Below are 27,512 nucleotides of genomic sequence, written 5' to 3' on the forward strand. Positions count from 1 at the left end.
TCCCAGAGAATGTAAACCCCCTAGTGGCTTTTGGGAGTTGGCTGGACAGAGGTATGGGGGACAAAGCAGGCAGGTGTGGGCTGTGGATGCTCCCCACCAGGTGCACATCGCTCCAGGTGCACATCCCACCAGGTGTATGTCCTCCCCAGGTGTACTTCCCACCAGGTGTACATCCCTCCAGGTGTACTTCCCACCAGGTGTAAGTCCCTCCAGATGTACCTTGGTCCATCTGGGGCAGATCACGAGGCTGCTGTCCAGCCCTCTACCTGGTTGTGGGAGAAGGCCAGTGGGCCCTTTGTGGATCTCCTAGCCCAGCGTTCTGTCATGTGTGTATGGCTGGCCAAGGACTGCAAGGCCCTAGCCAGATGGACATAATAAACAGGAAATTCCCCTTGAGTCCAAGTGCTCTCTTGGGTGCTGTGAGGAGCCATCTGGCTGCAGAGCCTTGAAGAAGCCCTCCTATTGATGGAACCCCCATCCCCAGCAGCTCCTGGCTTGAAGAGTCTGGCGTCTTACACACCTCCTCCCTTCCCTGGCAGGGGCTTCCCTGCTAAGCTTCTGGGAAGGTGTAGGGAGGGTCTTGGGGGGAAAGGCAGGTGGAAGCTGCCTGGAACCCCCTTCCAAAACCTCCCAGCTATGTACAGCCAGCCCCAGGCCCAGGACAGTGGCTTTACCTTTTCTCTGAGCCTTGTTGGAAGTTCAAACTGGGCCACTACAAAGACATTGTCCATGCAGGGTCTGGGTTGGGTCTCGCACTGGAGCCCCTGGCAGACAGGCTCCTGGTGTCACAAGCTGGCTAGAGCCATGGGAGGCCACAGATGGGCTTGCCAGTCTAGGGCATGAAGGGCCTCTTGGAGGAAGTGATACCTGCATAATGGAGGAAGAGCAGGTGCATCCTGGCAGGCACAGAGCGGCAAGAGTGGGCTGAGTCTGAGATCTGAGAGGAGTGACAGGACCTGGGATGAGGGTGGTGAGAGAGGAGGCCAGGGCATGCCCTGCAAAGAGCACTCCAGGCCAAGGCAGTGTGACTGAGTTTTGTTCCTGGAGTTTCATACGGCCACGCCGGCACTCAGGCAAACACCCACTCTTCCGGGCAGACCCAGGTGCCCTCAGTCTGCAAGTGTCAGCTTGCTTATCTGAATCGTGGGTCCACAGTTCTTCAATTCTTTCTTGTGATAACAATGAGCACGCACCCCCACCCCCACATGCTGCCATTGTCTGCAGGAAATAACCTGTGATTGGTTATAAGAAAGACAGGGTGCTGGGGCCTGGACCGTCGTTCAGTTGGTAGAGTGCTTGCTGCTGGGCTTATGTGTCACCCAAAGCTGTGAATAACACCTGCTGCATACTCGGACCAGCTAGAATGGTTCTAGGTAGGCGGTTATCACTGCGCTTTACCGATGGGTGGAGAGAGGTAAAGCCAGTGCTGACAGCCTGGGTGTGGTTGGAAACCATGCACCCTGGCAGCTGCATGGAGGGAAGTGGGGGTGCAGGGATGGCTCCCAAGGATCCTGCCAGGGGCCCTGTGATGCCATTTTGCAGGGGTGGATGCTCAGTCTCAGTAGCAAGGGGATGGGGAACCAAGCTGACACCCATCAGAAGAACTCAGGCCAGCTCTAGGTTGACAATTGACCTTGGGGTCCTCCGCCCCTGTTCTGGACACTTGTTCCTAGGCTAGTCAGGGCCACAGGCTGCAGCCGTCATCCCTTGGAGCCAACACATATGGAGTTGACATCATGTCTGCAGGGCCCCTTGGGGTCCATCCCAGCTGCTAGAGCCTGGCTAGGGTCCTGTAACCTTGGGAGGAGGGACCAGTAAGGTGGGCCAGATCTGAGGGAAGGTCTGCAAAGTTTCTTCTCATGGGTCTTCAAGATGTGTCTGGTCAGTAACTCCCCAAGGGGCCCGGATTTGAGCTCAGGGGAGCCTAGGGACTCAGACACTGAGGGCTTAGGGCTGGGGGACTTTTCTCTGGAAGTGGAGAGCTCTAGCCTCCTGACAAAGAGATATGCTGAGGACAAGGGGCATTGCCGCCAGCTGTAGTGTGACATGGAGGGGTTGCTGAGCCAGAGCCCCAGGGATGCAGGCCCATTTTATAGATGAGGAGATGGAAACCCCGAGAAGCAACCGTTCGTGTCCTTGGTCACACAGCTAAGCAGTCTGGGAGTGTGGATTGAAACCCAGCCACCTCTCTACAGGTCCTACACTGAGAGTGCTTGACCTTGGTTTTTGGAGGCAGGACAGGGGCTGGCGTCAAGGCCTGAAGGTAGATGCTACCTCAGTCTGGGAAGGCTGCCTGGGAGAGGCAACTGGATCCTTGGAGATGGATCTTTAAGCCTTTCTCTGGTCAGGGTGGAGTAAGATTTCACTGGTAGTCCTCCCTCCCATAGGTACGATCTCCTCCCATCGGGCTCCCTGCGCCTGGCCCAGACACAGGTGGATGACAATGGCCACTATGAGTGTACAGCCAGCAACCCGGCAGGGGCCACATCTCGCCATTACACCCTCAAGGTTCAAGGTAGGGACCCCTGGTGGCTGTCGCTCTCTCCATCCATCATCTCCCTGTCTTGCCTTTCCCTCCACCTTCTCTACAGTACCAGGCCAGCCACCCCTCTTCCTGGCTCTGGGTCTGGGGAGGCTGTTGAGGCCCACCACCAACAGCACCCAGTGGAGACCAGGAATAGGGAGACATAGGAAGCAGTGGTTCCAAGGATCTCTCTGTTCGGCTGGAGTCACACAACTTAGGAGCCCGGCTCTAGCTTTGCAAAGGCTCATGGGGTTAAAGGCTCTTCCTGCCAGGTACACCTGAGGCTCCCTAAAGAGACCCTTTCCAAACCACTCTGCTTCAGCAAGATGCCTATGTTCCCATAAGAGGCCCACTGACGTTTGTGGGGGCTCCTTTTTCCCAGGCACCCACTGTGGTGCTGGTCCCTAGCATACTTAGGGGGCCCCTCGAAACATTTTTAAAAAGTCATCCTATGTCAATCACATCCCAGAGCCCTGGGGAAACCCTAAAACAGGACCAAGCATGGCCCAGTTCACCTGCTACTCTCGTGGGACCCACAAGGGGAGGGTGGAAAGATAATGGATGTTCTGCATTGTTGCTCGTGACTTGAAATCCGTGCTCGAAGTCTGCGGGTAATGGGGAACAGCTGCGAGTGCTCACTCATCTGTGTCCCTCACGCTCCAGCTGGACGGCTAGACACATCATCTGTCCTCCCAACCAAGCGTCCCCAACCCTTCACAGATGCGTGCCAGCCCTGCCCGGGCCAGCATCCCATTTTACAGACAGATAGGCTGAGGCCTGGGCTGGGGGCGTGGAAAGAGAAGATTTGCCCTGGCCAATGAGAGGAACGTGGGGGTGGAAGTGAAAGCAGATGGGGAAGCGGCATAGCCGAGCTTGAGTCTCAACATTGCTCCCAGCTCTCTGTGTAGCCTTAGGTTAGCCATATGCTCTCCCTGAACCTTGTGGAGTGGGGCTACAACGATGCCCAACCTGAGCCATCAGAAGGGCTCAGAGCAGTGCAGACTGAGATGTGGCAAAGGCGGTGGGTGCGGCATAGTGGTTGCGGCATGGATTGTCCTTGCTCCTGCATCCTTCCAAGCCCCTCCAGGCAGCAGGAGGGGCTAGGTTCCCATGCCTGGGCTACTCTCTGACTGTGCCTTAGAAACCAGGACAACACCAGGGTCCCTCAGCTTGCCTGGTGTCCCAGAAGAGCAGTGTGACCTAGGTTCTATGGACGTTCCTGGCCTGCAGGCCGGGCCTTCTGGAAGCAGTCTGGACTCTCAGACACACAGACCCAGGAAGAAGAGGAGAAATCTTTACCCACCTCAGTTTCCCCATCTTCAAACTGGGTGTGATATTCTCCACCCTGCAGGAGGACTCACGGGGCGGAGTGTGGGAAAATGGCTGGAAAGTACAAACAGCCCATAGGTGTGTCTGGGGGGGCCACTGGGGGAGGGTGCTCGCTCCAAGGAGAAACTGAGGCTCAGCTGGAGCCAAGGACCGCAGTGTAGGGGAGGGAACAGAGCTGAGATTGTGTAGCTACTCTGAGTGCCCGGCTCCAACCTGGCTCAGCTGTTCTGAGCCAGTCCTGCCTCCAGTGCCTCAGTTTCCCTATATGCCCACCAGATGGTACTTCTCAAGGGCACAGGGTAGGGTAGGGGATTAATGCATTGACTGCATTCACGTGTCCAGGTGGAAGCTGGATTCTGCTCTTTCAGGATATGGGGAAGGAAGGCCATATGGTCCACAGCTCTTCCTTGGGCGATGAGGAGGAGGGTCTGCCTTAGGTCTCCCCACACCCTGTGATATTTTGCTGCTTGCTGATATCAGGGTTGTAACATGGGCTGGGACTCTAAGACCCCTAACCAGGCAGCCTACCATGGTGCTCATCCTTGAAACCCTGCCAGTTCCCCCTCAGGTGCAGCCCGGCCCTCGAGTCCTGAAGGTGCTGGCTGGAGAAGCCCTTGATTTGAACTGTGCGGCGGAGGGCAACCCAGAACCCCAGCTGAGCTGGTTCAAGGATGGGATGGCCCTGAGGGGTGAGGGACCCCAGGGCTCCGTCCACTTCGCTGCTGTCCAGACCTCTGACGCTGGGCTATACCGCTGTGAGGCCTCCAGCATCGCTGGCACTGATACCTGGAACCTGGAGCTTCGTGTTCTGGGTGAGTCCCCGAGCTTCAACACGGGTCCACCATAACTTACCTCCTGCTGCCGTGGCCCACACCCCTGAGATGCTCTCCTGAATGCTGGGTGAGTCCCCGAGCTCCAACACAGGTCCACCATAACTTACCTCCTGCTGCCGTGGCCCACACCTCTGAGATGCTCTTCTGAGGCACCGTGTAGGCTCCCTGATTTGCACAGATGACCCATGGCCTGTGACCCTAGGGGCCTTGTGCAAAGTCCCTGTGGGACCGTGGTCAGGGATCAGGTGTCTGACTCGGCTCTCTGGTTTACTACATGGACAACTCTGGCCAGATTTTCACCTGCAAGGGGATCCAGTGATAGGCAAGGCCACAGAACATTCTGGATCAGTACTAGCATTTTCACTGTTGGGAACTGGAAGCAAGAGGCTGTTGAGAGGACACTGACAGGACCCTACCATAGCTCTTGTGTTCGAGGCACAGGTCCAGCCTCTGATGCAGGACTCTCTGGGACGCTGGGGACTGGGGTTCTGGAAGGAGATACTCTCTCCCCATCTCTTACTGAAAAGGATCGCTAGACCTAAGGGTTATGGACTTGCCTTGCTACCTCCCACAGAGCCACCACACTGGGGGGCTGACGAGACCAAGGGCTTGCTGGAGCGAGTGGCTGGAGAGAATGCCAGTCTGCGGTGCCCTGCCCGAGGTGAGGTCGAGCCCAAGGTGGGGCTAGGGAAGCAAGCGCTGGCCTGGCTTCCAGGAATTTGATTATTCAGTGGCTTCCTTGGGTTATGGGGGTTGTGGAATCACACTGACAACTCTGTAGGATGGGTTTTGCCATTAGTTTCTCTTTATTAGGGTTATCTGGTCCCAGAGAAGTTAAGCAATTTACATAAGAATGCACAGCCAATGTGTGACTCAGTATGGCCTGACTTCCAGTCCGCCTGTCTATGAATCCCCCATAGTCCTCAGCTGGGGCTAAAGGGCAGATCTTGGGTCCTTTTGGATTGATTGTGGGGTTACCATATTTCCCCATACTTTCCCATAGTGGTCCCAAGCAAGTCAGCCTTTTCTGGGTTTTGGGATGGTAACACGGTTGAGGGTCCACTTGTCCCCTCAGGGTCAGCTATCCAGACAGAGCCCGGCTTCAGCCCTTCTTGGAGATTTACATTCCCTTTTGAGCCAGTCTCCTCATTTGCATAGTGGGGGCACTGCTGTGAGGTCTCAAGGCAGGAGGTGTGAGTCAAGGCTCCCAGACCGTGCCTGGCACCCAGAAGGGGAAATATGCTCCACACTATCCTCCAAAGACCTCACTGCCCCAGGGACCCACCTTCTTGGGCTTGTCTGTGGCTGGTGGGTAAAATGAGCCATCTCCATCACGGTTGGTCAGTGTCCCCACAGGCTGAAGATCTGAGGAGCAAAAGGTGGGTAAAAAAAAAAAGGCAGCAAAAGCAAAGATGGCAGGAGATGGCCTCAGCAGCTCCATCTTCAGCAGCAGGGCACCTGGGAGATTCCTGAATAGCCCTAAGGAGGCAGGCAGGAGAGGAGCTCAAGAGCAGGTGGGAGCTGGGAGCCTTGATCATAGTGCCACCTAGTGTTGCGCTCTAGAAACAGCAGGCAGGAACACAGTCACGGCAAGCCACCAAACCCAGCCTGCTTGCTACCACAGTGTTCCACACAGATCTCTCCCACATTTATCCTTGAACCATCAGAGCCAGATTTTGGCATCACCAGCCTCACCCAAGGCCCTGGGTAATGCATCCTCTCTGGGATCGTCCACCCCAGGTTGTATTTGGCACTTCCCCCAAGGGTACACAGGAATGGGCATAGCACAAGAGTCTGGTACAAGGAAGCCCTGGGGATACTCAGGGACATCATCACCTCTCCTCCATGGCTGGGGTGTGTGGCCAGAGTGTGGCTGCCCCAAGTTTGGTCACGCTGTGAAGGGAGGGACAGGACAGGAAGAGTCAGCATCTCCCACTGCCTATGTCCGGCTCCAGAGGCAGAGTTTGGCATGCTGAGCACAGCACACTTGTCCATTCATGGAGTACCCAGTATGTATGGGCTGTGTCGGTGGCTTGGGTGCAGCAGGGGCCAGGGAAGCCCCTGACCCTCATGGGGGATGACGCTGAGCAATAAAAGACCAATGACAGGGGTGTTCCTGTGGAATATTTCAAAGTCAGAGCTGGCAGAGAAAGGAGAGTTCAGGGCTGGCAGTAGGTATGTGGGAAGGGCCCCTGGGACCTCCCTGAGAATCAGAAAACAGATTTTGCCCCGGTGCCTATGGATGCTCAGTATTGTATGGGGACAGGGGATAAATACTGCTGTTCTGAGGTGGCTCCTCCTCCTCCTCCTGGCCTGGGGGTGACACGGAGCCTGAGACCACCCACCATGAGGGTCAGCAACATGTGCAAAGGGGACGTGATGGCATGGAGAGGCAGTGTGCGACATTTTTTTGGCTGATGATTCTGCATACCCTGCCAGGGACACCAAAGCCACAAATCACATGGCGGAGGGGCCCATCCTCAGAGCCTCTGAATGGCCGGGAAGATGTGGTAGTGCTGGACGAAGGGTCACTGTTCCTGTCCTCAGTGTCTCTTGCAGACAGCGGAGAGTACGAGTGCCAGGCCACCAATGAGGTGGGCTCTGCGTCCAGGAGAGCCAAGCTGGTGGTCTATGGTAAGCCGAGGCCCTAGAGGTGGAGGCTGGGAACAGGCTTGTAGCCGCCTCCCACACAGAGACCCACGATGATGCCTGGGCCCAGGGCCCAAAAGCTTCCTACAAGGGATGCTATGAACACTTGATCTTCATCCCCAGAGGCCAGGAAGGATTGGGGCTTGAGGGTTTTGCACAGGGCACCCCATTTCACCAGGTACATCTGTAGGGACAGTGTAGGTGTCTAAGGTGAGTCAGAAGGGCCAAGACCTGAGATGGTGGCTCCGTCAGTGGAGCCCCGGCCGTGCAACCATGACAACCTGAGTTTTTTTTTTTTTTTTTTTTTTGTTTTGTTTTTTTGGTTTTTTGAGACAAGGTTTCTCTGTGGCTTTGGAGCCTGTCCTGGAACTAGCTCTTGTAGACCAGGCTGGTCTCGAACTCACAGAGATCCGCCTGCCTCTGCCTCCCGAGTGCTGGGATTAAAGGCGTGCGCCACCACCGCCCGGCTGACAACCTGAGTTTTGTACCAGGCTTTTTCTTTTGTGCCACCAACCGGCTCCCAAATCATGACACGGAGACTTATTACTAATTACGAATGCTTGGCCTAGCTTGGGTATGTTTCTGGCTAGCTCTTTTAACTTAGATTAACCTGGTTCTCCTTATCTACCTTTTGCTCTGGGGATTATTCCCTTTCTTTCTTCTGTATATCTTACTGCTTCCCTATGACCTGACTTCTTGCCCCAGGCGTGTCCCTCATTCTCTCCTCCTTTGCTCTTCCTGTTCTTTCTGAACATAGATTTCTCCTCCTATTTATTCTCTCTGCCTGCTAGCCCCGCCTATCCTTCTCCTGCCTAGGTATTACCACTCAGCTCTTTATTAGATCAGTCAGGTGCCTTAGGCAGGCAAGGGTAGGCAGGTGCAACACATCTTTACATAGTTAAACAAATGCAGCATGAACAAAGTAACACGCCCTCACACTGTTAAAGTAATAAACAAACATAACTCATCTTTGTCCAGCTAAAATAATACCTCACAACAGAGTTTGAGCTCCAGGACCCATGTAAAATGCTGGGCACTGCAGTGTGCCCCTGTTCTGGGGAAAGATAGGAGATGCCCAGGAACTGGTCAGCCAGGCTACTCTATGTTGTATGCTCCTAATCCCAGGGAGTGATCCTGTCACACAGAAAGTAGGTGGCACCTAAGGAATGACATCCCTGATTGTTCTCTGTCCTTCACACACACACGCATGCGCGCACACACACACACTCATACATACACACACACAAAGGTAATAAATAAAACAAACATGCATGATAGTGTACAGAGCTCTGGCCCACCCCACGAGCTGAGGCTCATGTGCCATCCATCCTTCACCAGCAACAAGTGCTCCTACCCCTGCAGCCAGGGAGCCCAGTGCAGAGTTGGGGGGGCACCAATTAGCTAGGTCTCCACAAGAACAGGGAAAGCTAGGAGCACTCCCTGCTGCTGCTGGGATGAGCTGGCCCTCTCGGTCTGAAATACACTTGTTCCCAGTCTGCCATAGAATGACTTCCCTGAGAGGATACCTATAGACACACCGGGGCCAAACTTAGTCTCACTTGGGGCTTCCCTGGTGTAACACCTGGTCACAGGGAGAACTGGATGTGTCCAGGAATCCCGCCTCTCCAACTGGGTGTCAAAGTACGGTGTCTGTTTCCAGTGGGGGAGGGCTGTGTTGGTCCCTGGGCAAAGCCGCTGTGACCATGTGAGGTATGTAGTGCCCTTGTGGTCAGATCAGGGACCAACACAGATGAAAGATGGTGGGTCTTCGGGGGTCTCAGTGGCAGGCTGATAACAGGCTTGAGGACCTGGGGATGGAGTGGGACATGGGTGGCCTGTTCTAGCTGACAAGCTCAGCCAAAGTGGGAGCTGCCCTTCTGCTTCTCCTTGCTCCCCAAGTACCCCCCAGCATCCGGGAAGAGGGGCGCATGACCAACGTGTCGGGACTGGCTGGGCAACCTCTGACGCTGGAGTGTGACGTAAACGGCTTTCCAGTCCCAGAGGTGGTGTGGCTCAAGGATGGGCATTTGGTGGGTATCTCCAGGGGAGGATGGGATGGGGGGTTCTGTGTGTGTTCAGGGAGGTATGTGACATGTCTTTGGGGATGCCTGGGTTCAGGGGCAGGGGGGGAACTGGACTCTGGTCACCACAGCTCCACTGGCCTCTGTTCCCTCCTTGCTCATACTCCCTCCCTCTGAACTCTTGTCTTCAGATCCCAGAGGCAGATGACCATCACCTCCTGGATGGTGCCCGCTCCCTCTGCTTCCCCAGGATCCAGGAGAGTGATTCTGGCCTCTATACCTGCCGGGCTGAGAACCAGGCCGGGAGCGCCCAGAGGGACTTCAGTCTTGCTGTGTTCAGTGAGTGAGGACCATGTCCCACACTCCCAAACATGTGTCAGGGGACAGCAAGGGTCACAAAGGGGCCACCACAGACTTAGAGCGTCTCCTTAGGAGCCTACAGAGCACACCACACAGAGAACAGTCATGTGGTTAAGGGCAGTGACTTCCAGGTAGTTTCAGTTGCTGAAAAATTTGACAAAAACAACTTAAGGTTGAAGGGTTTATCTGGGCCATAGTTCAAATGTTTGTCTGCCACGATGACAGGGTGTCACAGCCACAATAACAGGGTGTCACGCACTCAGGTCGAGTTCTACTTGATATGCAATCCAGGACCCCAGCCTGTGGGAAGGTGGCACCTACATTTAGGAAGTGTCTTCCTACTTCAGTTAACCCAGTCCAGAAAATCCCTCACAGACACAGTCAGATTAAGTTTTCAAATCTCCGTGTTCTAAATCTCATCTAGTCGGCAAGATTTACCATCACACGTGTGCCCCACAGTGGCAGTCCAGGCTGCTGCTAACTTAGGGGCCGGGGCTCTTCCAGCAATGTCTGGGGAGCTTTGCGGGTGGGTAGGGTGTGCAGGTCAGGGGACCATCATGAGAAAGGTCCTGTGGTCAGTCAGGGGTGTGGAGGCTGAGCCATCCCTCTTCTGTCTCCCTTCCCACCCCTAGTCCCTCCTTCCTTGCTGGGAGCTGGGACTGCTCAGGAGGTGCTGGGCCTGGCTGGTGCTGATGTGGAACTGGAGTGTCAGACCTCAGGGGTCCCCACACCCCAGGTGGAGTGGACCAAGGATGGGCAGTGAGTGACCCTCTCAATGGATTATGTGGGTGCTGGGGACGGAGTTGGAGAAGCCTGAGATTGTCCAATGGGTGTGACATGTGCTACCCAGCATGGGGTGGAGGGCAACGTCGGTGTCTCTCACCCATGGGTGGTTGCCAGGAGACCCCGTTCTCACTTCGGTAACATCTTGCCTTGGTTCTGTCAGTTCTTTAATTTCCCTCGTTCTGGGGATAAGAGGCCCATGGAAAAGCTGCATAGTGTACATCTAACTATTTAAAAGCAGCTATTGAGTTCACAGCACTGCGCAGCTGTGCCACTATCTAATTCCAGAACATTCAGCACCCACTAAACCCAAATATTCTCCTAGGCTGAGTCAGCCAATGTGTGCACAGCTGTGCAGTCTGGCCCCTTCATTTAGCAGAATGGTTTGGAGATGCGCTCTCTTTGCAGCCAGTGTCAAAGACTCATTTCTTTTGAAGGCTGAGTGCTAATCCACAGAACTGGAGGCCCACACCTTATTCCTCCTCTCATGGGCACCCAGGGAGCACCGTTCTTATCTCAAGCCTTGTCCCTTTGAGCAGGTGCCCCTCAGATACCCTGGCCTGATCGATGGCTTCTCTTCAGGCCCATCCTTCCAGGGGACCCTCACACCCTGCTCCAGGAGGATGGCCAGGTTCTCAGAATTATCAGCAGTCACCTGGGTGATGAAGGGCGGTACCAGTGTGTGGCCTTCAGCCCAGCTGGCCAGCAGGCCAAGGACTTTCAGCTCATCATCCACTGTGAGTTCAGTGCCTCCCGGCCCTTCCCACTGCTAACTGGGAGGGGAAGCAAGGGCATTAGCAGGAGCCAAGGGCTTGTGGTCCCACATTTTCCCAAACTACCACTTCACCTGCTGCGTGTTGGATGATGGTTTCTTTGGCTTTTCCTTTACATCAGTTACTCTTGTTTACATTGGAAGTGATGAAAGGCAATTTAGTATCTCAAGTATAAGTGGGAAGCCAGTATAGGGTGCATTCATGGAAGGAACAGGAAAAACTGGTACAGCCAGGGCCCCGGGGCATGGCTCAGTGGGTGAATCCCTTGCCTGGCATGTAGAAAGCCCTCAGCACTGCAGAACTGCACCAACAAACATCCAAAGAGTTGATCTTCCTGGTAGCTCAGCAGTGGGCACAGCCTGCACCCATGCTCTGTGCTAACAGCGGGAGTTGAGGGCTTGGGGAGAAGGCTCAGCTGGTAAATTCTCAGCACGCATGTAAAAGTCTAGACATGGTGGCCGCATGCCTGTGCTGCATGGCCCTCCAAGATGGTCACCTCATCTGGACAGTCACTGGGGAGCACTGGGGAGGCTGAGACTCTTGGGGCTCGCTGGCCAACTAATCTAGCAGAACTGTTGGAGTTCCAGATTCAGTGTCACAGAAAGTAAGGGGCAGAGTTTAATAGACGAAGACACCGGATGTCAGCCTTGTGTGTGTGTGTGTGCACCCATGTGCACATGTTCACACCCACCTAAATGTGTGTGCATGTGTGTGTGCGTGCGTGTGTGTGCATGCATGTGTACGTGCACGTGTGTGCATGTGTGTGCGTGTGTGTGTGTGCATGTGTGGTCTAAATCTCCACATCACCATGCTCAAATAAACAAAAAAAAACTTTAAAATGAGAGTTGAGTAGAAAGGGACAGACAGGTTGTGACACAGTGGCCTCAGACGGAGCCTCTTTTCACTGCCCTCAGGGGACAGAGTTAGGAGGGCATGGTTCTGGGAGGCAGGGTGATGTCACACTGTATCCATGTGCCTCGGTCATCGACCTGGGTGCCAGTTGTGAGTGCCCTGCCCTAGGGGAAGCCCTGATCAAGTTCCTCCACAGATGGGGACCCCGAGGCCCAGAGAGGGGACAGGACTTACCCCAGGTCATACAGTGAGTTAGAGGAACTGTGGGCTCCAGAGCCCAAGCCTGTGGCCCTCTCCCCACCTGCACCGTCCCCACCCCTAGTGACTGGGTTTGCTTCCCACACTGGCATGTCCCTGAACTGGCCTCTTCTGTTTGTGTCCCAAACCCTTCCCCTCTCCCTCATGCCTGCCAGTCCTTACGGCCTGTGATGGGTGCATGCTGTTCAAGGGACACCAGAGACTGACTCAATTAATTTGTGACCACCTTATATTCCTCTCTGTCCCCAGCACCTCCCACTATCTGGGGCTCTAATGAGACAGGGGAGGTGACCATCCTGGAGGGCCACACGGCACAGCTCCTCTGTGAGGCCCGAGGAATGCCAGCCCCTGACATCATCTGGCACAAGGATGGAACCCTGCTGGCCCCCAGCTCCGAAGTGGTTTACAGCAAGGGTGGCCGGCAGCTGCAGCTGGTGAAGGTCCAGCGTTCCAACGCTGGCCTCTATACCTGCCAGGCCAGCAACCCTGCAGGGGTCACCAAGAAATCCACCAGGCTGGAGGTTTATGGTAAGCAACCAGGGGACTTGCATCAGTGGGCAGCTGGTGTGGGAAGTGTGAGGTGACCTCTGCCTGTCTCTGAAGGTCAGTGAGAGGTGGCCACTTGGAGTGTGCAAAGGCAAATGGGTGATTCAAGGGCAGGGGTCATTTGGGCCCGCTGCCTTTTCTTTCCTGCGCAGATGAGGAAACTGAGGCTGGAGGCAGGGCCTGGGTGGGAGTCCGTGCAGAGTCTAGCTCCTCCTGGAAGACTGTGAAACCCCAACTCCTCACTAAATTTCCCAGGGTGGCATGAAGATCCCCGCTTTAACTATGTGTAGCTTAGGGCTTAGAGCAAGGTCCAAGGCCTGTGACTGATATGCAGTAGAACCAGCTGCCAAAGTATTTTTGACCTCTTGTGTTCCCATGGGATGGAGAAGCTTGCCCAACTCATACCTCAGGGATGCATGGGCCCTGTCCCTCCCTGGGAGGGTTTGATGTCACATCTATGAATTTGCAATCCTGAAGAGTGGGCTCAGAAAAAATGGAGAGCCCTTACCAGGCAGTGGTGGCACACACCTTTAATCTCAGCACTCAGGAGGCAGAGGCAGGCGGATCTCTGTGAATTTGAGGCCAGCCTGGTCTACAGAGTGAGTGTCAGGACAGCCAGGGCTGTTACACAGTGAAACAATATTTCAAAACACTGTCTCTGCCTCTGGGTCAGGCAGAGCAGGGTGCTCTGGGGAGTCTGGAAACAGTGTGAGAGTCAGCAGGAGTTATTTGTCCCCTGGTAAAGAGTCGGCAAAGGCGCTCTGATCACATAGGTGCAAAGGGCTTGGGCGCCAGAATCTGGAGGCGATGAGCTGAGGAAAGGGTGGGCCCTTGGTAGCACCTGCCACCAGGGACTCCCAAGAGGCCCTGACACCTCTGCAATAGAATGGAAACTGCATGCCTATTACCTTTTCCAAGAGCCTCAGGGCCCTAATAAGGTTTGAAGCATCTTGGGTCCCAGTTCATGATGGCACAGTATTACCTGGTGGTCATTGTATTGGCTCTACAACTCAGAGCCTGAGGGACATGCTTCCCACACCCCTTGGGTTTGGCCGCCATGATCTCTGAGAATACTTCAAATGTCAGGAGTCCCCAAGCCATACCATCGTAGCTCAGATCTGCCTTAGCCATCTGCCGTCTCACTCTAGGAGTGAGGAGACTTCCAGGAATAGCAGCCTAGTCTGGAGTCCTGGAGATTCATACCTGCTCAAGAGACAGGCTGGTGTTCTCCTGGTGACAAGCTTTCTGGGTGATAGCGGGAACAGAAGAGATACAAGCAGGGGCTGGGGAGGGGGACTCAGGGCCTGAGAGATGAGGCTCTTCCAGGGGGGTCTGAGAGAGGCTGGGTGGAAGAGACTGTGTCCAGCCAATAGAAGGAGGCTGGGGAGCCTGGCTGTAACTGTTGATCCTCGAGACGGCCCTGTCTCTTCCTCAGTTTCACCTACCATCGAGGGTGCTGATGGAGGGCCGTACCTGGTGCAGGCCGTGGCTGGGAGGCCCGTGGCTCTGGAGTGCGTGAGCAGAGGCCATCCACCCCCTACCATCTCCTGGCAGCACGAAGGGCTGCCAGTGGTAGACAGCAACGGGACATGGCTGGAGGCAGGCGGTGCCCTGCAGCTGGAAAACCCAGGCGAGGCATCCGGTGGTCTCTACAGCTGTGTGGCCAGCAGCCCTGCTGGAGAGGCTGTGCTGCAGTACTCCGTGGAGGTGCAGGGTGAGCCAGCTGCGGAGAGGTCTCCTCCCACGCCCACTCCATGCTTAGTCCCAGAGGAGGTGGAGGGTGGCAGGAAGTCGTTTGTACCTTCTTCCTGTGTGCCATGGGTGGACAATGAGACCAGGGAACATGTGGGAGAGACAAGGTTGAGCTACGGGGTCCTGATCTTCACTCTTGTCCATGGCCCAGTACTAGCCTCTCCAGGAAGGATGATGCTCCGTCTTCTGTCCACAGAATAGGCATGGTCCAGGGCCTGTGACACCTGAAGCTGGGAGTGGGGGAGAGTCCTGCTCTGCGGACACTCAGTTCCTCCTTCCCAGAAGTGACTCTGTGGACAAAAGACAGAGAGCAGACTACAAGACAGACAGGACTCCAGGCCACTGAAGGCAGACATGAAATAAATGGTCTCTGGGGAGGCCGTAGAGGCCCCTCTTACGGTCTTTACTGCTCCTGGAAGGTCTCCTGAGGGAGTATTTGAGGGGAACTAAAAGGCACTGGGGCCTTGGCAGAACTTAAGGCCAGGATGATCTCCAGGCATCCAACAGCATGTCCTGCCCACAGTGCCCCCACAGCTGCTGGTGGCTGAAGGCAAGGGTCAGGTGACTGCCGTCGTGGGACAGTCTTTGGATCTTCCGTGCCAGGCATCAGGTTCTCCGGTGCCTACCATCCAGTATGTATGAAACTGGCCGGGGCGGGGACAGGCAGAATGTGGGCTATTGTGAAGGGAGGGTGACAGGGAAGCCATTCAGGGGCGTAAACACAGTCATGAACCCATGGGAGGGAGGCCGCAAGGTGACTTGACCCCCTCTCCATCCATCAGGTGGCTGCAGAATGGCCGCCCAGCCGAGGATCTGGCTGGAGTGCAGCTGGCCTCCCAGGGGACTGTATTGCACATCAGCCGTGTGGAGCTGGCTCATTCAGGCCTCTTTGCCTGCCAGGCCACCAATGAGGCAGGGACATCTGGGGCCGAGGTGGAGGTCTCTGTGCATGGTGAGCAGGTCCCTGGAGTGGGGATTCTGAGGCAGTGGGTGACCTGAAACGGTGGGGGTGGTAGAGCTGGAGGCCATGGAAGACTGGGAATGGCATGGGTCCTGTCTCCTCTGTGTAGACTTCTAGGCTGGACGTGGGTGGGAGAGGCTTGTCTCGGCTGCTCATCACACTTGCTGTGTAGCTACCGGGGGACTTCCCAGCCTCTGGCCTCCACTCTCATCCGGTTGAGCACATCTAACTTTATTTAAATTTTTATTAAGTGCTCCTGTCCCGCCTCTGAGTCTGCCTAGTTCCTCCTTGTCTTTCAGGTCTGCCCTTCCCTCCAGGAAGCCTGATTCCACCACATGTTTCAGCCTCACTGTTCAGTCTCTCATGGCTACTGCCGACCACCCCACTTCTCTGGGGTGACTTAACTGTCCCTCTCTATGCCAGCTCCGTGGCTCTGTGACCTCCAAAAGGGCAGGGTGGTGGTCTCCTTTATTTTATGTGGGGCCTACAGCTGTTTTGGTCATAGAATGGACTAAACACTCTTGTGGGCACACATGCTAGGTGCATAGGTGCATAGAATGGATAACTGGACGGATGGCTGATTGGATGTACGGATAGGCAGTTAGGTGGGTGGCAAGATGGATGGATGGGTGGTTTAGCTGGTGAATGCATGGGCTAGATGGATGGGGAGGTGGATTAGTGGGTGAGTAGGTAGCCAGATGGATGGACAGGTAGGTGAATGCATGGGTAGATAGATGGGTGTGTGGATGGATGGATGTATCAATGGATGTGTGGTAAGATGAATGGATGGATGGATGTGAGGATGAATGGATGGATGGATGGATGGATGGATGGATGGATGGATGGATGGTGCATGGGTAGATGGATGTGTGTGGGGGTAGATGGATGTGTGTGGGGGTAGATGGATGGGTGAATGTGGGTGGATGAATGGATGGGTGGGTGGATGGGTGAATGTGGGTGGATGAATGGTTGCATGAATGCATGGATGGATGTGCAGATGGACCTGTGGATGCATGGATTGGGAGAATTTGCAAAGAGAAAGCACTGTTATGTTGGCTCTCTGTGGAGAGCCCCTTCCCTTACCCAGGTGTTTGAGGAACAGGGGTTCTAGAGGCCATTCCTTTGGCCAGGCCTTCAAAGCCACACCTTCCCTTGTAGCCATTTAGGAAACTACTGACTGCCCATCACAGAATTCTTGAGCTTGACTCGAGCTTTCTCCATCTTTCCTGTCCAGAGCTCCCCTCGGTGCACATCATGGGTGGTGAGAACCTCACAGCCCCTTTCCTGCAGCCTGTGACCCTCCAGTGTGTCGGTACTGGAGTGCCTACCCCCAGCCTCCGTTGGTGGAAGGATGGTGTGGCCATGGCAACCTCAGGGGGCAGACTTCAGGTACAGTTAGAGACCCAGGACTGGCTGTCAAAGAGCAACTCTGCAGAGGTCCTGGAGCCCCTGAGCAGTCTTTGCAGATGGTGGACGCAGAGCCCTTCGGCATATGCACACTGAATAGCCCTTGGGTGCTATGCCTGGGGAATAGAGGGGGTCCCTTAGCCAAGTCCAGGCCCTGGAAGCTTAGCTACCAGAGGAAAAAGACAGAGGTGATATCATGGGAATGAGAGGAGACTGGGAATGTGGGTGCAGGGCCCACGGCTCCCTTGTAAGGCTTGCACCTGCCCGTGGTGGTCATTCTCACATCCTACCTTCTTTCTGACTGGGGCCTGGTCCTAGACCCTATGGCTTCCTCTCATGCCAGACCTTTCTCTCCCAGATCGAGAAGGCAGACCTGAGAGATGAAGGTGTCTACACGTGTGCGGCCACCAACCTGGCAGGGGAGAGCAAGAAGGATGTAACACTAAGGGTTCTGGGTGAGGGCTACAGCTTGATTGGGGTCCAAAGCCTGGGGTCACTGGTAACACCTCAAGGGACCTTGGTACCAGCAATGGAAGTTTTAGATATAACCTTGCAAAGTGTAGACAATGCCAAGACAAAGCAGTGGCCGTAGCTGGTGGACCCTGAAGTGTTTTCAGTGCCCACATTAATGGCTCTCTTGCTGGCTGGATTTGTGTTTGGGGGCTCATATGTGTCCCTGGCAGCATGAACAAGCCCTGCCAGGCTACTCCAGGACTGCCTGAGGTTCCCACTTCTACTGTGCCAGCTCTGGCTCCTCCATGGGGCTGGGGTTAGGGGCTAGGAACCCTGTATGACCTCAGTGAAGATCTCACAGCCCCTCCTCCGGTTTGGGGCTTTTCTAAGGACAATCTCCTTGGTCCATGGATGTGAGCTTGTCACCAGAACTCTTTAGGAGAAGTGAGGAAAGACAAAAGAATATCTGGGACTGGAGCTGCCCAGAGCCCACACCCTCTAAGAGCAGTTTCTCCTTGTAACCCCTTAGTGCCCCCCAACATTGAGCCTGGTCCAGTCAACAAGGCAGTTCTGGAAAATGCCTCAGTTACCTTGGAGTGCCTGGCTTCAGGTGTGCCCCCTCCAGGTAAGACCCCTCCCTTTGGCCAGAAGTTGCTCTAGCTAGCCCTAATTCCCTGTGGAGGGGGCTGCAAGTGCCCAGAGCTTTGTATGAAGGTAAGGTCAGGAACAAACCTGTATGAGTTCTGTTCAGAGGGTCGAGCATCTCCGGACTGGTCTAAGCTTTGGATGAAGAATAGAATTTCCTCCAGGTGTTCCTCCCAGACCAGCATGGAAGAAAAGAACCAGACACTTGGGTGAATCATATGAGTGCCCACATCCAGGCTATGGTGGGACTTATCTCTGTGCCAGGAGGGAGGCCCATTTCCTATCCCCCCATGAGCCAGGGACAGTCACTTGCATTGGGTGGGTGAGCCCGGGAAGTACTTACCTCCTGTGGAGCCCCTTGGTAGATATAGTGGGTCCTGACTGGAGGTAAGGAAGCCCATGGTACAGTGCTCCATCTTTACCTTTGAGGTTGCTGTCGAGGGTGCTTGCCTTCTATGCCAGTGGTTCTCAACCTGTGGGTCACAGCCTCTTTGTGGGCCACATATCCGGTATCCTGCATATCAAATATTTACATTATGATTCATAACAGTAGCAAAATTACAGTTATGAAGTAGCAATGAAAATAATTGTATGGTTGGCATCACCACAACATGAGGAACTGTACTAAAAGGTGGCAGCATAGGAAGGTCGAGAACCACTGTTCTTTGTTCTCCTGGGTGAGGGTGGCTATGGGAAAGAGGAGAGGGCTTGGCTGGCTTTGGTTCTCCCTTACTTGTAGTAAGAAGGTTGCTTGTTTGTTTCTTGGACGCCCAGACTCCCAAAATAACCACACAGACTCTGTATTAATTAAATCACTGCTTGGCCTATTAGCTCTAACTTCTTATTGGCTAGCTTTTAGATTTTAATTTAACCTATTTCCATTATTTTATATTTTACATGAGGCTTGTGACCTACTAGCAAGGTTCCTTCCAGCCATGTCTGTCTCCAGTGGTGGCTCCTGGCATCTCACTGACTCCACCTTCTTTTTCCCAGCTTTCAGTTAGGACCCCCTCCCCCAGCCTAGCTCTGCTCTACCCTATCATAGGCCCAAAACAGCTTCTTTATTAACCAATGGTATTCACAGCATACAGAGGGGAATTCCACATCACCTCCCCTTTTCTGTTTAAATAAAAAGAAAGGCTTTAGCTTTAATGTAGTAAAATTACATATAACTAAATGGGTATCAAGCAAGAATTATAGTTAGAATATTTATAACTACTTTATCTTTTATCATAACTAAGGAAAGCTGTAATTATCTAGTCTTCAACTCCACCAAAGACTCCAGAAGGATATAATATTACCTAAGTAAACAGGAAGCACATTGTAAACAAGTTCCAAACCTCTAGAATTGACAGAGACATATCACTGCCGGGACGGTCACCCAAGCTTTTCTGTACCATTGGGGCATCCATCTTCAGCCTACAGGCCCGTAATATCCCAGACTTTTCCACGAATCAGCAAATTTCAAAGGCAGTTCCACCTATATTAACAGTTTGTCAGTCACTTTTTTCTATGTCCTGCAGAATGTCTGGTAGACATTCTGAAGCAGGAACCCCAAAGTACCATCTCACCTTCAGGGAAGTTCAGCAGTCATGGGTCCTGCATGTCCAGTTCCCACAGCATACCATCAAGCAGTCCAGGCAAGAGCAGTTTCTTGCCCAAATGGCTAGCAAACTCCATAAGGAGACTCTTCAGTGCCCATCATCCTCTTGAAGTAACATGGTGCTTCCAGGAGCAGATGTGTCTCACTGTCATGAAAAGTCCTAAGTTCTTAAAACATATTAAATGCTATATTCTGAAGGTCTCTGAAAGATTTGAAGAATACCTATCTAACTGAAATATATCTCTATATATCTAGAAAACCTAACAAACATGACTACAAGCTTGACTATTATAGATGACTATCTATTAATCTATATTTCTTAATTATACATTGCATTTTTAAAAGAACTGCACAGTCACAATACCTTAATCAAGAGCAGAAATATACATCAATAGACCAAGATCCATACCAAGAAAATTATGTATTTCTATATCATATCCCTCTTTAAATGTAAACAAACATTTATAAACCATATTGGGGAATTTGGGCATAGTTCTTTCCAAACTGCTTCCTGCTTTTCATTGGGCAAAGTATTTTCAGGGGTGTTCACTGTGACCTTTCAGAGGGTCTTGGTCCATCAAACCACATTAGTCTAGAATGAATCCACAGGTTCTTATTCTCTGTGGAAACAAAAGCAGAACCTCTTTTCCAAAGCAACAAATCCTTAGACCCATATATTGAAATCAAGCTAATTTAAAATATATATGTTGGTTTAGCTTAGCAATCCTCAGAATCAAATGTCTCTCTGCAGTCAAAAAAGTCAAAGAAAACACAATAATATACATATCCAGACACTCTGTATATTTTCTATCTTTATGTGGCTTATTATTTTTTTACTCTATTACTTTTTAATATTTATTTTATTATCTTTAATCTATTACTGTCTGTACTGTCTCTTTAAAGACTTTGTTTTATTTTTTTCTAAACCACTTACTTCCTTTTATGACTCTCTATACTCTTTATCTTCTCTCTCCCAAGCCTATGTACAGTTTTTTTTAAACAAAGTATGACCCATTTAGAGGTCTTATGTCTGAATCTGTCCTTATTGCATATTTAATCCTTTTCTGACCAGAACTGCTTTTTTTAAATGCTAAGTGGGCGTGGCTAGGGCCAACAGGGCCCTGCCTGCTTGCTCTGCCCAGTCCAGCATGATGGAGGCATGTTCAATGCCTCTGCAAGCTGCGCACACCACCCCAGTTCCAAGTATGCAGCAGGTCTATGTTGAGTCATTAAGCAGTTTGTAACATGTTGCTCACAGACCCCATTTAAATGATCCGTAGCCAGACCTCCCAAGAAAGAGTTAGAGCTGTTTGTGTTTGTGAACCAGGAAGCCAACACTTTAAAAAAAAGAAGAAGAAGCTACACAGTTTCTACTGCACCTCTCTTAAATAGACATGTCACCCATGCTCACCGAGAGCCCATCTAGAAAAAAAAAATGGTGGCGACCAGGAAACTGTGCTAAACTCTGTTCTTTTTTGCCTAGAATTACTTTCCAGCTCTCTCAGGTTTTACATGGATTTAGCAAGCACATGTTGGAACGCCAATTTGTAGTAAGAAGGCTGCCTATTCATTTCCCAGCTGCCCAGACTCCCAAAATAACCACACAGAAACTGTATTAATTAAATCACTGTTTGGCATATTAGCTCTAACTTCTTATTGGCTAGCTTTTACATCTTAATTTAACCCATTTCCATTATTTTATATTTTACTATGAGGCTTGTGGCCTGCCAGCAAGGTTCCAACCATGTCTGTCTCAGGTGGTAGCTCTATGGCTTCTCCTGACTCTGCTTCCTTTCTCCCAGCATTCAGTTTAGTTTTTCCCCACCTAGTTCTGCTCTACCCTATCACAGGCCCAAAAAAACTTCTTTACTAACCAATGGTATTCACAGCATACAGAGGGGACTCCTACATCACTTACTCTAGCTGACTAGCCCTCTTCCTGGAACTTCTTCTTAGCTGCTGGTCTTGTCTCCTGTCATGCTGCTGTGTTCTGTCCTTGGTCCCCTTCCTAAGAACTCTGATTGCCTCTAGCATTGGAAGAAGTGTGTGCTCACTCTGGAAGTTTCTCTACGTGCCCCTACAGCCAACAGCTGATGCTTGCCCATCTTTTCCATCCCAGATGTCTCCTGGTTCAAGGGTCGCCAGCCTATCTCTACCCAGAGAGGGGTGACAGTTTCAGCTGATGGGAGAGTTCTTCATATTGAACGAGCCCAGCTTTCTGATGCAGGGAGCTACCGCTGTGTGGCAACAAATGTGGCGGGCAGTGCAGGACTTCGGTATGGCCTACGGGTCAACGGTGAGTGGTCAGGACTCTAGGGCCTTTTCCAAAATGCTTGTTTTCTTTCCATTTGTCTAGCCTCCTGTCTCTTGTCTACTTGTTTTTCAGCTTATCTACCCATGCATTTATCTGTTCAGCCCCCACCTATACATCCATCCTTCTGCCCATCCACAACTCACACACCCATCTTTACATTCACCCATCTACCCACCTATGCTTCCATCCACTCACCCATATATCTACCCATCTGCCATCTACTTTTCCATCTATCCATCTATTATCTATTCACCCACCATCCACCCACCCATGCACCCATCCATTTACCTATATATCCACCTATCTACTCACCCATCATCCACCTATCTACCCACCCACCAATTAATCCTTCCATTTACCCATCCACCATACATACATCCACTGAACCACCATCCACTCATCTATCCATTCATCCATCTATCTACCCATTCACTAGCCAGCAAGTCAGCCTCTCAGTCATTCATATAAACTGTTAATTGCCCATTCATTTATCCAACCATCCATGTATTCCCGATGGATGACCAAAGGAACAGTTCTACCCAAGTCCACCTTGGGAAACCAATGAGTTTATTGGAGTTGCTTACAGGTTTCTTACAGGAGTATGGATGACCCCCAAACAGGGATGTTAGCAAAAAGTTCTATATCAGCATCTCAAAGGCTGCATAGAACCCCCCCTTCTGTCAGTCTCCCACCTACTATAGCACCCCTAGCATCCTCTCGCACCCCCAGAGACCATGTGCAGCTAGAGGGGAAGGAGCAGCCTTCCCCACCTTCTCCTTCAGTGAGGGAACCCCAGAAGGCCTGATCTTGTGAGGGTCTCAAACAGGAAGTCCTAACTGCTCTGGTGAAGATGGTAATGGCTGTGGCATGCATGGAGGCCAACATTGCCCAACACTAGGCGTGCCTGGAGCATACAAACTAAGAGGTGTGGTTTTCCAGGGTGTCTGTGTCGCCCTGAGATCTGGACCCGGAGGACCCTCAGCCCTTGCTTTCCCTACAATCCCCAGGATAAGTCACTTCTTCTGAACCAAGGTCTGAGTTCAAGTGTAATGTCTGCCACATTCTAGCTGCTTAGCCTTGGGCCGGCGACCTCCCCTCTCTCAGCCTCACTTTCTCATTAGTAGAAGCCTCTGGCGTGTTGACAAGACGTCTGCCAGGCTGCCTGGGCTGGATGTTACACCCATGCTTTTGTCTGTGACCTGCATTCCTGAGGGTAGCCAGCCTGTGTCACTTGCAGTGGGGCTCACTGACTGCTCTTCCCTGCCACCCATCTTTGCAGTACCACCCCGAATCACCCTGCCACCCAGCCTGCCAGGCCCAGTACTACTTGGCACACCCTTCCGTCTAACCTGCAATGCCACTGGCATCCCCAACCCTACGCTGATATGGCTGAAGGATGGAAACCCTGTGTCCCCCAAAGGGACCCCTGGCCTCAAGGTGAGTAGTACTGGGTGGCCCCTGAGCAACCTCCTGCTGTGTTCCCTAGGGACTGGCAGCAGAAGTCAGGTCCTGGGAGCCTAGTCTGAGGGAGAGGCAGAATCCCTACTCACTGGGATACGCTACATGCCACTGATGCCAGCCAAATATGTAGCCTAGAATGTTTTGTAGCCACACTGAAATAAGGAAAATGGAGGTAGCTCTGATGGTACATGTCCAAACCCCCAACACTCATGAGGCTGAGGCAGGAGGATCACCATGACTTCAAGGGCCAGGCTGATCAACACAGTGAACCCCAGGCCAGTGTTGGCTATACATTGGTCTGTTTCACTTCTCCCTCAAAAATGAAAAGGGCTGGGGATGTAGCAGTCGATAGAGTCCTTGCCCAGCGTGCATGAGGCGCTGGCTCCCTTTCCCAGCATTGCATTAGTGAGGCATGCTGGCACACACCTGGAGTCACAGCGCTCAGGAGGTAGAAGCTGGAGGATCAGGGTTATTCTCCACTACATGAAAAGTTCAAGATCAACCTAAACTATATGTGACCTTCCCTCGGGGGACAAAAGCAAACCATTTTTTATTTCACATCTGAAACAGGGTCTCACTATGTAACTCTGGCTGTCCCAGCACCTGTTTTGTAGAATATAGACCAGACTGACCTTGAACTCACAGCCATCTGCCTGTCTCTGCTCCCCAAGTGCTGTGTGCCGTACCATGCAGGGCATAGGCAAACCAATTTTGATGTTATCAAATCCAATATCAAAAAAAGGTTCATTTTGTCACGTGACAAGTGTAAAAAGGCACTCATGAGACGTCCCATACTTTGATGTTCACACCAACTCTGATTATGTGTTTTATACACACGGTCCATCTCAATTTCATAGCCTCTTGAGGTCTCCTGGCTTCGCATGGCAAGCAGCCACTGGGGTGGGCAGAATGGCTCCAGGTGGCTCTTCTAGAGACAGGTAAAACTGCCACCAGCTAGCAGAGCCCTCAGGCTCAGGGGTGCAGCTTATGGATCCCCTGCCTTGGAGGACCCCAGGGGTCTGGAACAATATTCAGGTTGGGTGTGGTACCAAGGCTCACTCGTCAGGACAGGCACTGCCCCTGTAGTGGGAGCTGCGTCTGATGTGGACTTCCCTCTGGGGTACAGATCTTCCCCGGAGGCCAAGTCCTCACTGTGGCCAGCACCCATGCTTCTGATGCGGGCAGCTACTCCTGTGTAGCAGTGAGTGCTGTGGGCGAGGACCGCAGGGACACCATTCTGCAAGTTCACAGTGAGTCTTCCACCTGGGGGGCGAGGGTGGGGCATTACTATAAGGTAGCCGGTTCAAGAAGCTGGGCTTGGGGGGACACCCTAACCATGTGCCCTGTCAGGGTAGGGGAGCAGATGGAAGAAACGAGAGTCACCACCTGACCTTGTGGTCACCATTAGTTACTAGAGCCCTGTCCTGGGGCAATAAGCATCCCTGTAGGTGAGCAACTGGCAGGCAGGTGGCCATGCACAGCCAGGAGCTCTGTGGTTAGGGCTTGGGGGAAGAAGCATGAAGCTCCGGGGTTGGGGCAATGTATGGTGAGTGAGGAGGGAAGCCCAGGGCTCTCTGGCTCCCACACTGGGGGGTCGGGACTCAGCGGTAAAGGAACTTGCCCCCAAGCCTGTACAACAGGACAGAGATGGCAGGACTAGGCTGGGCGTGGCTCTCATCCTCTGGCTGTGGGAATCCGCTAGGCCGCTGTGGCCTTTTGTTAGTGCTCTGTCATTCACCTTAGGGTTTCCTTTGCTGTCTGCCCCACAGTGCCCCCCAGCATCCTCGGAGAAGAGCTGAACGTGTCTGTCGTAGTCAATAAATCAGTGGCACTGAAGTGCGAGAGTCATGCTGTGCCTCCCCCTAAGCTTAGATGGCAGAAGGATGGGAGACCCCTGGAGCTGCACCCTGGCATCCGCTTCTCTGCAGACAAGGCCGTATTGGAGGTGTGTAGCTATGCAGCTGGCTGCTGAAGGCAGTAGCTGAGCAGGGCAGGGCTTGTGGGTGTCCCAGATACCTGTGAGCAGTGTTCAGCTCAGTGTGACCAATGATCACCCACCAGGAGACAGAGCCCTCAGAGTCTCCCCCAGGACCCCAACATTCCCCCACCCATCACCTTGTGATGTGACCATTCCCACCTCCAAGTGTCACCCTTTGATCTCCTCTCCTTTCTCTTCAGTCTTCAAAGCCATGGTACAGGCTCATTACCTCCAAGATGGCAGATCCCTTACCCATCATCCTTCACTCTCCACCTTTTCTTCTGGTGGGTTCTGTTGGACTTTCTGAGGACCGTGGGAATGATGAAGGGCTGGGGGAGGACTGGCTCACGACGTGCGCAGCCTCTTGGCAGATCAGGGCTGTGGATCTGATGTAGAGGAGCCAGAAGGGTGACATGGAGCAACCCTGACTTACAGAAACCTCTTGGTGTCACAGGCAGGGAGCTGTTGTCACGGCTTCACATTCCACAGGGGAGATCAGGCTCAATGAGGTCACATGACATGATGAGGGTGACACAGCCCATCTAGGGGTGGCACCACCTCTGCTTGACCACTGACCAGCTATCTTTGCTCCTGGCCAGGTGGACCAAGTGAAGGTGCGGGACTCGGGACGCTACACCTGTGAGGCCCTGAACCAGGCCGGCCGCTCTGAGAAGCACTTCAACTTGAATGTCTGGGGTGAGGGTCTCTAGGGTCCTTCCCCCGGGGCTGGCTTTCAGATCCCAGGAAGAAGGGATACCTAATCTGGGCCTCCCTCCCATCCCAGTCCCCCTCAACTCCTGTCTGCTCTGAACCAGTCCCTCCAGCGTTTCCCTCAAAGGAGCCTTACACTCTGATGGTGAGCGAGGGGCAGACTGCCAGATTGTCGTGTGACTGCCAGGGCATTCCCTTCCCCAAGATATCATGGAGGAAAGACGGTAGGATGGCTGCCCTGCCCTCACCCAGCTCCCCCTCACCCGGAACCCCTCACCCGGCACCCCCTCCCCCAGCATGCCTTCCACAGCACCCCTCACCCAGCACCCCAGCACCCAGCACCCCCTCACCTAGCACCCCCTTACCCAGCACACCTTACCCAGCACCCCCTCACCCAACCCCTCTCACCCAGCACCCTAGCACCCAGCACCCCCTCTCCCAGCTCCCCCTCACCCAGCTCCCCCTCACCCAGCTCCCCTTCACCCTGTACCCCCTCACCCTGCACCCCCCCACCCAGAACCCCTTCACCCAGAACCCCCTCACCCAGCACCCCCTCACCCTGCACCCCCTCACCCAGCTCCCCCTCACCCAGCACCCCTCACCCAGCACCCAGCACCCGAGTGCCTCAATGAGGCCATGGGTTTCCAGCCCTTCAATGGGGACCAGCTGGCTACAAGCACTGCTTTCCCCAGCCCTTTTGCTTTGCCCCCATCTGTAGACTCCTTCTAGCCTGTGATCTTCAGGTCCCAAATCCCTGCCTCTTCTGCCAGGACCATCCTTCCCCAAGCCCTGGCTGGCCAGGGCCTCCCTGCATGGCTATGTTCTGTCAGTCTGTAATTCACATGAGGTGTTGTTTTGGCCACTGCTGCATTTAAAGTCCAGAGCCTAGTGCAGAATACTGTGAGGGTCTCTTAACCCAAATATGGAGAGCAGGTCAGATAGCTTTTTCCTGGGACCTGGGAAGACAGCAAAACGAGTAAGCCCTACCCTCACCTGGGTGGTCAGGCAGCAAAGTGAGGAAGTCACTCTGGGCCTTAGGGAGTAGGTGACAAAGGGAAAAGGCAGGTATGGCCAGGGCTTGGAATTTTAAGGTGTGTGGCTGGGATGTTTGACCTAAGAAGAGGGATAACCCTGAGGACAGAGCAAGGAGAAGCCACCCAGGCAGAGGCCATGGTAGGTGCAAAGGTCCTGGGGCAGAAACCAGCCAAGCATACTTTGGGACAGCAAAAGAGTTCAGAAGGGTTGCAGCAGAGTCAGCCAGAAGGACATAGTGGGAAATGGTTCATAGTGTGATGGGGA

At 53.2% G+C, this 27,512-nt stretch overlaps 1 protein-coding gene across 1 annotated transcript in view; it reads left to right on the plus strand.

Moving 5' to 3' along the window:
- Window positions 1–27,512, plus strand: part of Hmcn2 (hemicentin 2) — a 150,254-nt gene that overhangs the window by 60,123 nt on the left and 62,619 nt on the right. The window contains exons 23-43 of the mRNA XM_038337454.1: window positions 2,388–2,515; window positions 4,411–4,665; window positions 5,261–5,347; window positions 7,126–7,320; window positions 9,235–9,365; window positions 9,548–9,695; window positions 10,349–10,475; window positions 11,082–11,236; window positions 12,632–12,910; window positions 14,364–14,642; window positions 15,204–15,312; window positions 15,463–15,632; window positions 16,876–17,030; window positions 17,407–17,503; window positions 18,031–18,126; window positions 21,869–22,045; window positions 23,343–23,500; window positions 24,651–24,774; window positions 25,294–25,469; window positions 26,102–26,198; window positions 26,318–26,437. Of these exons, the coding sequence (XP_038193382.1) occupies window positions 2,388–2,515; window positions 4,411–4,665; window positions 5,261–5,347; window positions 7,126–7,320; window positions 9,235–9,365; window positions 9,548–9,695; window positions 10,349–10,475; window positions 11,082–11,236; window positions 12,632–12,910; window positions 14,364–14,642; window positions 15,204–15,312; window positions 15,463–15,632; window positions 16,876–17,030; window positions 17,407–17,503; window positions 18,031–18,126; window positions 21,869–22,045; window positions 23,343–23,500; window positions 24,651–24,774; window positions 25,294–25,469; window positions 26,102–26,198; window positions 26,318–26,437 (3,263 nt within the window). The remainder of the gene's footprint in view (window positions 1–2,387; window positions 2,516–4,410; window positions 4,666–5,260; window positions 5,348–7,125; window positions 7,321–9,234; window positions 9,366–9,547; window positions 9,696–10,348; window positions 10,476–11,081; window positions 11,237–12,631; window positions 12,911–14,363; window positions 14,643–15,203; window positions 15,313–15,462; window positions 15,633–16,875; window positions 17,031–17,406; window positions 17,504–18,030; window positions 18,127–21,868; window positions 22,046–23,342; window positions 23,501–24,650; window positions 24,775–25,293; window positions 25,470–26,101; window positions 26,199–26,317; window positions 26,438–27,512) is intronic.

The sequence above is a fragment of the Arvicola amphibius genome, chromosome 7 (genome assembly GCF_903992535.2).
Source record: "Arvicola amphibius chromosome 7, mArvAmp1.2, whole genome shotgun sequence".
In the NCBI taxonomy this organism is placed as follows: domain Eukaryota; kingdom Metazoa; phylum Chordata; class Mammalia; order Rodentia; family Cricetidae; genus Arvicola; species Arvicola amphibius.